At 44.6% G+C, this 10,185-nt stretch overlaps 1 protein-coding gene across 2 annotated transcripts in view; it reads right to left on the reverse strand.

Moving 5' to 3' along the window:
* The window catches only part of PLA2G12B (phospholipase A2 group XIIB), a 25,886-nt gene extending 16,888 nt beyond the window's left edge, over positions 1-8,998 (reverse strand). Inside the window, exon 1 of one of the 2 annotated variants that reach the window (XM_021699902.1) lies at positions 8,646-8,998. In XM_021699902.1, coding sequence (XP_021555577.1) covers positions 8,646-8,856 — 211 coding nt within the window. In that variant the 5' untranslated portion in view covers positions 8,857-8,998. The remainder of the gene's footprint in view (positions 1-8,645) is intronic. The other variant, XM_021699903.1, reaches the window with a different exon arrangement.
* Between the last annotated feature and the right edge of the window lie 1,187 nt (positions 8,999-10,185).

The raw sequence follows: 10,185 nt of genomic DNA on the forward strand, positions 1-10,185 counted from the left end.
CTTTCTTTCTTTCTTTCTTTCTTTCTTTCTTTCTTTCTTTCTTTCTTCTTTCTTTCTTTCTCTCTCTCTTTCTTTCTTCCTTCCTTCCTTTCTTTCTTTCTTCTTTTTAGGATTTATTTATTTATTTATTTATTTGCCAGAAAGAGGGCAGGGGAGAGAGAGAGAGCGTGAGCAGGGGGAGCGACAGTCAGAGGGAGAGGGAGAAGCAGGCTCCCCACCGAGCAAGAAGCCCAATGTAGGACTCAATCCCAGGACCCTGGGATCATGACCTGAGCCGAAGGCAGCCACTTAACCGACTGAGCCACCCAGGAGTCCCTTCTTTCACTTCCGTGTTGGTATTCTTTGAATAGCCAAAGTTTTTAATTTTGATGAAGTCTGTCTACTTTCTTTCTTTTTGTTTTTTTAGGTGAAATTCGCATTTTCATCTTAAAGTGCACAGTTTAGAGGCATTCAATACATTCATAATGTTGTGCAACCATTGCCTCTGTCTACTTTCAAAACATTTTCATCACCCTCCAAAGGAGACCAAATGCCCATTAAACATATTCTCTCCTCCTTCCAACTCCTGGCAACCACTAATCTGCTTTGTCTCTAGGGATTTACCTTTTCTGGATATTTGAATAAGTGGAATCATATAATATGTATCATTTTGTGACTGCCTTCTTTCACTTAACATAATATTTTCATGGCTCATCTGTGTTGTAGCATCTATCAGTACTTTGTTCTTTTTATGGCTGAATACTATTCCATTCTCTGGATATACCACAATTTGTTTATTCATCCATCCATTGATGGACATTTTGGTTGTTTTCATCTCCTGGCTATTGTGAAGAGTGCAGCTGTGAACAATGGTGTGCAAATATTTGTTTGAATATCTGTTTTCAATTCTTTTGGGTACATACACCTAAGGAGTGGAATTGCTGGGTCATTTAGTAAAGCAATGCTAAACTTCTGGGGAAATTATCCAACTGTGTTCTTCAGCAGCTGCACCATTTTAAATTCCCACAAGGAATGCACAAGGGTTCCAATTTCTTCATGTCCTCAGTTTCACTATTCTTCTCCTGGTTGGAACGATCTGAAGGCCTGGTTTCCTTCACTTCTGGAACACATAGCCCCTGTCTGAATGTTTTCCTTTCCTCATTCTCCTTAATTTCTCCTCCTGGGCCTCATATTACTGAATGATAAATCTTCTTAACTCTGTCCTTTATATATCTTAACCTCTCTTTTACATTTTCCATCTTTTTTCTCTCTCTGCACTCAATTTGACCAGTCCATCAAATCTATTTTCCATTTCACCAATTCTCTCTAGGTTCACTAATCTGCTATTTAACCCATCCACTGAGTTTTTTCTTTCAATGGCTATAATTTTCACTTCTTGGAATCCTATTTGATTTTTCTTTTAAATCTGTATGTTGGTTTTCACTGTTCTATTTTTTTATTATGTTTTCTAGTCCTTCTTTTATTTCCTTAATAATTTCAAATATTCTTGTTATATTATTTTATGGTCTCCAGTCTTTGGGATGCTAAGTCATTTTTTAACGTCTGCTGAGTCTCCCTGAAGTTCGATTATTTTTCCACGTGGTGTATAATAGTTTAGTAAGACTTCAACTTCAGAAGGGCTTGTTTTTCTAAAGGAATTGCTGGGCCCCTGGTCATGTAGTAAAGAGTGGTTCCTCAATTACCTTTGCTGTGGTTCCAGGAGTCTTAAGATTCTATAAACACTAGTATTTATGTTAATTTTTCAGCTTGGAACTCATACCAGGCCAACTGTGTAAGTTCAAATTCCTCACCTGTGAACAGAATATGTTTGGAGTAGTGATTTTTTTTGGTGGGTGTTCTTTATTCCGCCTTCAAGCCTCAGCCCCAGCGGGATGGATATCATCCCTGTTCCTTTCTTGGAATATTGGATAGATCTTCTCCAATCCATTTAAACAGACTGGGCAGGGATGCCTGGGTGGCTCAGTTGGTTAAGCATCTGCCTTCAGCTCAGGTCATGATCACGGGGTCCTGGGATCAAGTCCTACATTGGGCTCCTTGCTTGGCAAGGAGTCTGCTTCTCCCTCTGCCTCTGCTGCTCCCCCTGCTTGTGCTTGCTCTCTCTCTCTGATAAATAAATAAAATCTTTAAAAAATAAAATAAAATAAAATAAACAGACTGGGCAGCTCCTCAGGCTCTAAGCTTTATACAGACTGTTCAGTTCCAAATTCCCAATTCTTACAGTGAAAGTTATTCTTCCTCTCTTTGTATGAGTATTTTTTAATAGTTTTTTAAAAAGATTATTTATTTGTTTGAAAGAGAGAGAAAGAGCATGAGCGGGGGGAGGGGCAGAGAGAGAGAGAGGGAGAAGCAGGCCCCCCACTGAGCAGGGAGCCCTATGTGGGGCTCAATCCCATGACCCTGGGATCATGACCTGAGCCAAAGGCAGATGCTTAACTGACTGAGCCACACAGGTGCCCCTCTTTGTCTTAATATTAAAACCCATTCCTTAGCCCATAGAGTCTACATATGTACCTGACTAAAAACTCCAAGGTTTTTAGCATCAGCCCCTACTCACCACTTTGGCACTGCTCTTCCCCTTCAACTGGAACTTACAGATTTCCCTTTATTCCATTCTAGCTCGAGGATGTATTTTTTTTAATGTTTTCTTTTTACCCAACATTTCTTATTTGTAATGGAGAGGAACTGTGCTTATTGATGGAGTCTGCCAGCCCACCAGTAATCCCTACGTGACTTTCCAAAGTTCTTGAGAAAGGTAACCTACCATTGATATGGTACTAATCTACTCTGTGTGTGCACGTGTGTGCACATTTGTGTGTGTGTGTGTGTGTGTGTGAGAGAGAGAGAGAGAGAATGGGTAAAATGTATTAAATAGTGTTAGCAATCAAATTACACATATGAAAATAATCACACTATGCCATAGATTAAATGTGAATTGTCTCTTGTAGGTAAGATGATTATGGTGATTTTATTTTTTCTTTGGATTGTTCTATTTTTTTTAAACATTTTATTTATTTGAGAAAGAGGGAGAGAGAGAGAAAGAGTGCACAAGCAGGTGGAGGTGCAGAGGGGGAGGGAGAAACAGACTCACCGCCAAGCAGGGAGCCCAATGTGGGGTTCGATCGCAGGACCCTGGGATCACGACCTGAGCCAAAGGCAGACGCCCAACGAACTGAGCCACCCAGGTGCCCCTGGATTGTGCTTTTACAAATGTCCTACACATACTAACTTAAAAGAAATTAGGGGGGAAATTTTTCAGGAAGAAACAAATGTGTAAATTTTGGTAAGAGATAAAACTTATCTCTTTAATAATTTTGTTGATAAAGAGCTTTTGCAGCAGATGCAGTGCAGTTTCCTGGGGTTACCCTCTGCCTTTTTTATCAGAAGATAAAATTCTGATATCCCAGTTTGAAAGCTAATGGAATGCCAACTCCAGACACTTCCTACCTGTCCTGCTATGGTGATTTCTTTCTTTCTTTCTCTTTCTTTCTTTCTTTCTTTCTTTCTTTCTTTTGTATTTAATAGTTAATGATAGCTGTAGGAATTACACTTAGGAATGAAGCTTGAAAGAAAAGTTCTAAGTAAAAGGGTGATGGTTTGAGTCTGGGCAGAAGTAATTTACTCTATCCTCAACTGATAGTTTGAGTTGTTTTGAGTTGCATTGAGTCTTTACAGTTTGATGTTTTGAGTCTAGGCACTCATAATGTACTATGTCCACAGATTAATTTTATTTTCTGGTTTTGGCTATTTACAGGAGTGGGAGGATGACCACTTGGTCCTCTAGTTCACAGGTTGGCAAACGATGGCCAAGACCAGCCCATTGCCTGTTTTTGTATAGCCTGCCAGCTAAAAATTGTTTTTATATTTTTAAATGGTGTTGGGGGGGAGTCAAAACAAGGATAATATTTTGTGTCATGTGAAAATTATATGAAGTTCAAATTTTAGTGTCCATAAAAAAGTTCAATTGGAACACAGCAAGAGTCATTCATTACATTTTAGCTATGGCTGCTTTCCCAAAAAATACTAGCAGAAGGTTGTTATAATTGTGATGTGAGGATGGCTTTCTAAGCAAGACACATTCAGAAGCCATAAAGAAAAAGACTGACAGACTTGATCTCATGAAAATGAAAACCTTCTGAACAAAGTGAAACACCATAAAACACGTCAGACACTTAAAAGACAAACAAGGGAGATTTAGGAGGAGGGTTAGCCATGAAAGCCGAGTTCTGCCACAGGGCATGCACACTACCTCCTGGACCCAACCTTTTTCCCTCTCAGGTTTGTCATTGAAAAGCACCGTAAAAACTTCTGGGCTTTATGACCCAGATCAAGGGTTACGTCTTCCCCGGAGGGTGTGTCTCTTCTCCCCACCCAGCTGGCTCCTGCAGAAGCTGTGCTCCACCAGAAATCTAGAATCAAAGTACTTCATTTGAAATGTATATCCTTCTAGGGGCACCTAGGTGGCTCAGTCGGTTAAGCGTCTGACTCTTGATTTCCGCTCAGGTCATGATCTCAGGGTGGTAGGATGAGCCCCGAATTGGGCTCCACACTCAGCAGGGAGTCTGCTTGAGTTTCTCTCTCTCACCCTCCACCCCTCCCTGGCTCATGCACGCTCTCGAGTGAGCATGCTCTCTCTCAAATAACTAAATAAATCTTTAAAAAAAAAATGTATATCCTTCCAGAAACACTCAAATATAGCATGAGAAATACCAAGGGAACAAAGCAGAACTACGACAATTTTACTGAAGCAATAAACTCTATTTCAGTCACTAAAACTGATTAAGTCACTGCAGGAGGGAGGATGACCAACTTGTCCTGGTTTGCCTGGGACTGCCCCTGTGTTAGTACTGGAAGTCCATATCCCAGGAATCCCCACTCCCACCCTGCCTCTTCCCTCGGTCCCCAACAGACTGGGACATGGGGTCACCCTAGCACGAGAACAATCTTTGCCTCTAAACCAGTGGCTGTTTCCTTTTCTCGGGCTATGGATCCCCTTAAGAATCTGATGAAGGCCGTGAATCCTTTCCCTGGAAAAATATACAAACTCACAGGTTCATAAAACTTTGCTCTAGATTTTACACAGATAAAAGCCCTCTTGAAAAAAGAAGACTGATATTTAGAGATACTTTTTTTAGAACTAAACCCAAGAAGAAATTCCTCATGAGGTCCTTTTATCAAAGTGTGAATGTGGACAGTATCTTCAATCGTGATTTACAAGACACAGAAACTCTGCTCCAAATACCCTCATCCAGAGACCTTCATAAAGGCACAGAACACTTAGAGCATCATTCGATGATTTCTTCCAGAAGCTGAGAGGGTGTTGTCCAGCCGCTGGGATTTCTGTGTTTTTTAAGTTTATGTTGAAAGAGAACGGGAAGAATCTGAATGCATAATTAACCTGTTCACCAGACCATCTTTCTCATAAGGTTCATAAAATTTATTTGGTATCTGCCATGCTCCATACATAGCACTAATTCTTTCTATATATTCTCTTTAATTCTTATAACAACCTTGTAGGTTGGAAGGTAGGTGTTATTAACATTATTTATAAACATGAGTTAACAGGGGCGCCTGGATGGCTCAGTCGTTAAGCGTCTGCCTTCGGCTCAGGTCATGATCCCGGGGTCCTGGGATTGAGCCCGCATCGGGCTCCCTGCTCCACTTGGGCTCCCTGCTCCGCGGGAAGCCTGCTTCTCCCTCTTCCGCACCCCCTCCTTGTGTTCCCTCTCTTGCTGTCTCTCTCTGTCAAATAAATAAATAAAATCTTAAAAAAAAAACAAAAAAAACATGAGTCAACACAGGTTGAGAGAGTTAGGTAACTTGCCCAAGGTCACCAGCAATGGAATTCACACATGCCCACCCCCAGTTCAAACCCATGATTTTTCCATTACTAGTTATTTCTCAGTCTGGTTCAAGAACCACCTGTACAGTTCCAGAGTCCTACCACAGACCTACTGGATCGGAATCCCTGGGGGTGGGAGAGGGAATCTTGTTCACATTAGTGCAGACCCCTTATAGCAGTTGGGTTACATCTGTTATTGATACCTGCTGAATCTCATTATATTGATAGCCCGATCCTTGGCAATTACAGATTTTGTGTGTTGACAAGAAAACAAGTGCTATAGATCTAAGTAGTGGGGAAATCAATGTTGACACAATGTTGTTGTTCACCTGTCTGAACAACCCATGGGCTGAAGTTCTCCAAGAATGACCTCTTAAAATAGCGCTGCATACCTTGACTGCACTTGGTAATCACCTGGGAAACATTAAAAATACTGATGTCTCCAACCCGCAGAGATTCTGATTAAATTGGTTTGGGCAGCAGGAGTTTTGAAAACCCCCCAGGTGCTTGTTAAGTGCAGGGCCAAGATAGAGAACTATGGTTTTAAGTAGTGGTTAAGTACCTATCAAATAGAAATTTTTTCTTGTAGACTACTTGTTGCTACATTATTTCCTCTGACAAAAAATTGCAGCCTTCAAAGCAGATTTTTTTTTTCCCCCTCAGAAGTGTGGTCTCAGAACCAGCAGCGTCAGAATCACCTGGGAACGCTTAGAAATGCAAATTCTCTGGCCACACCCCTGACCTACCGCCCTACCCAATCAGAAACAGGGGGGAGGTGAGGGGGGAAGGGGGTGGTGGCGGGGCAGCTGTCTTTTTAAACAAGCCCACCAGATGGTTCAAAGCACAGGGGAGTTTGAGAATCACTGCTTTAAAGAGAGAAGCATTATGCACAAGAAATGTATCACAAAGCAAACTGAGAAAGGACAGAGACCCAGTTAATTATTAGGTATTATCTGTTCCAAAGATTGCTTGATTGACGGTCAACCGGAGAAGATATTTTGTACTGTTTGGCCACAGCCTCCAGGTCCTCGGCTCCACTGAGTTCCAAAGGTAATAAGGCTTAACCCCGTATTTCCTACGTGTTTTTCAGGCCCCTCCTCATGGGCTCTGTTTTCAGAGTGAGTGGAGTTATTTGCCTTCCTGCAATGTCTTTGTTGACTATCCCCCATCCCCCACCAGTGACTGCTGACCCTGTCCAGGGAGAGGCTTACAACCAAATTTTGCTGAAAACTTTTAATGCTATTTTGCTAGAGAAGGAAGGAGAAGGTTTGATTCTTGTTTTCCTAAGAAAAATTCCTGTGGTTCTGTATTTGCTAAACCACAGACTTAAGTCTCTTATTGCCTCTAGGAAGGAAAACGCCACCTGTATTTATTCAATACGTGAAATGCGTTACTTCCTTCCTGCACCACGGATGCAAACTGGGTGAGCACAGTCCAGTGACAAGGCACCTCCGCATTTGCCCAACCCACCTTGGACAAAGATGGGGCGACGGGCCCAGGGGGTCCCAGCAAAGACGGCTTTTTACCCTATGGGATCTTCGCAGAGAAGATGCAGCTCCTTTTTCACCATAACTGTATGTGGTTAAAACGAGACTTTTGGTTGTGCTGCAAGGATGACCCATTGTCTTTGAGTCACTTGTGGTTCGTAAGGAAGTGCTGTCCCTGGCTCGAAGGTGGAAGGGAGTGAGCGGGACTGATTGGGTGAGTCCAGCAATTAAGCAGCTTTTTTGAGTCTCTCTCTTGAAGCTGAGCTTTATCTGCTGAGTGTTCGGAGAAAATATTTCTCAAATGGTTTCCTGCTAGGCTAGACTGACTCACCATTTTCATCCAATCTGATGATGAAATATTTGATAAACAAAGCCATAAAATGAATGCTCTGTGAAGCTGTGTATCTTTTGAAAACCTGCTCAGCCGCATTTGAAGTCACCCCTGCCTCCCGGCTGCGAGGTCCAGGGCCCCGCTTTCTGCTGCCCTTACACGTCCCCCCGGTGCAGAGAAGGGAGACCTGACGCCAGGGACTCCTCTTGGCAACTACATGTGCACTCTGGCTCCCAGGTACCCTCTTTACAACTCCGGCAACGTGGGGCTCCTACCCGTTCGCAGTTGTGCCTCGGACATCAGGCCTGAGGGACAGTGCGAGGCCTGCTCAGGGCCCGACCCACGGTGGGCAGAGACGGCTGGCTGCAAGCCCTCCCTACCCCTGCAGGCCTGCCATTGCTGAGTGAGGCAGTGGCAGTAGGGACTGCCCTCCCGGGAGGGTCGGACACACTGACGCCCATCAGAGACTGACAGAGCTGGAGGGAAGGTGTGAACTGCATGAGGGAGATAGTCACGGCGTGGCTGAGGAGGCTGTTTCACCCGCTGGCGGAATTGTCTCCGAATGCTCATCTCCAGTGTTCATCCCTAGGAACTCCTCCCAAAGACCCCTCATCTTCTCCGCCCGCCCCCCCACCCTTGCTTCCTGTTCCTCAGAACTGGCCTCACAACAAACTCATTAAAGCGGCCCCGGGGAACAAGGCTCCCTGGAGTAAGTTTGTTAGAAAAAGTACAGGCAGCTCAGTGAAATTTGTATTTCAGATAAACAAGCAATAATTTGTCAGCGTGAGTGTGTCCCAAGTATTTCAAATATATTAACAAATTATTGGTGTTTATTTGAAAATCAAATTTCCCTGGGAGTCCTATGTTTTTATTCGCTGGGTCTGGCAAGCCGACTTAGGAGGTGGCTGACGGGGAGAAGAGCCTGCCAGGCTGGGCCCCCGCTCCAGCTGCCCACAGGCCCACCAGGGGAGGCCTCGCGTGCACTCACCATATCGGCATCTGTACTGACAGACTCCATTTTTCCCTCCCAGCAGCTCCAGAAAGGAATCGAAGTAGCTGTTGACAGATTCAAAGCTGCCCCTGATGTGCCGAAGGCCCCAGTCTGAATAGGACTCCTCAGCCTCAGGGCTCGTGTCACTCTGAGCCAGGCCACCTCCCAGGCTAAGCCACAAGATCAAGAAGCCGGTGGCCAGCTTCATCCTGAAGCCAGGTAGGTACTGAGGTCCTTCCTCAAACCCCAGCCAGTGTCCCGGGAAGTCCAGGCCCACAGCCTGCTGGCCAGATGTCAAGCAGGACTGGAAAGGGGATTATCTGGAACACTCAGTCGGTGTGTTCCCCCAGAGGTGGACTTTAAACATAGCCATGGAGGTTGGGATGAGATCAGGGCAATTAGAAAGGGCAAAGGTTAGGCAGTGGGAGGGCCTGTCTGAGGGATGGCCAGTGAGAGAGAGCACTTCAAACTGGATTCCACAGGCCTGGAGGAGGGAGATGTGGGCCCACTTGAAGGAGGCATGAGCAGCAGAGCAATTGGGACTCTGCCCCCAACCAGCTTGTCAACCTGTTGATCAGTTGTAAGTTTGGTCCCTCAGAGCTAGCCTCTTGACACGAGAGCTTGTCCCCGGGTCTCGGCGCCACCCCGAAGTCAGTCACTTGTGCATGGTCTCCAGGGAGATTAGGCAGGATGTCTTGAGGGTTCAGGAAGCCCCCAGTGACAGTGGGTTAACTGTGTCACCTGTCCCAACGGTCAGGATATTGTCAGAGTGCGCATGAAGTGGGCTTTCAGATTTGGGACCCCAGCTTCTGCCTTGGTCTCTTCTTGGCTCTCAGACTCTGTCCTCCAATCTGGCAGAGCTCGTGAGTGCAACTACCCACAGCGCTGGGACATTTTTGCGTCTTTGCTTCCCACTCTGGGTCTGATGCCTACGGATTGCCCAGGGATGGTGCTGAGGGAACTCCGCTCTCCTCGGGTTGTTTTCACTCGGAGCTGCTTAGAAGTTAGGGGAGTTATCAGAAACGGTATTTGAAATTTTAGGCTTTACGACCTTTGACGGGAGTCCGGTATTTTGGCATCACTTTCATACTTTGCTTTTAGTCACATGAAGAAGTAAATTCCATCCTTGAGATCACTCATCTAGATAAATGATACCTTTATGAGCAGAAGGAGTCATTGAGGTTCTCTCTCAAAAGTCTGGACGACTCCACAGGAAATAATGAATTACATTTCTTTTTTTTTTTTTTTTTAAGATTTTATTTATTTGCGAGAGAGAGAATGAGAGACAGAGAGCGTGAGAGGGGGGGAGGGTCAGAGGGAGAAGCAGACTCCCTGCTGAGCAGGGAGCCCGGTGTGGGACTCGATCCTGGGACTCCAGGATCATGACCTGAGCCGAAGGCAGTCGCTTAACCAACTGAGCCACCCAGGTGCCCCTACATTTCTTTATTTTAGATAAGAAATCTATTTATCTAGACACTCAGACTCCATGAAGGGCAATGGTTAAAAAATACTTTGTATGAACAATGATGCCCCCAGT

The sequence above is a fragment of the Neomonachus schauinslandi genome, chromosome 6 (assembly GCF_002201575.2).
Source record: "Neomonachus schauinslandi chromosome 6, ASM220157v2, whole genome shotgun sequence".
Lineage (NCBI taxonomy): Eukaryota > Metazoa > Chordata > Mammalia > Carnivora > Phocidae > Neomonachus > Neomonachus schauinslandi.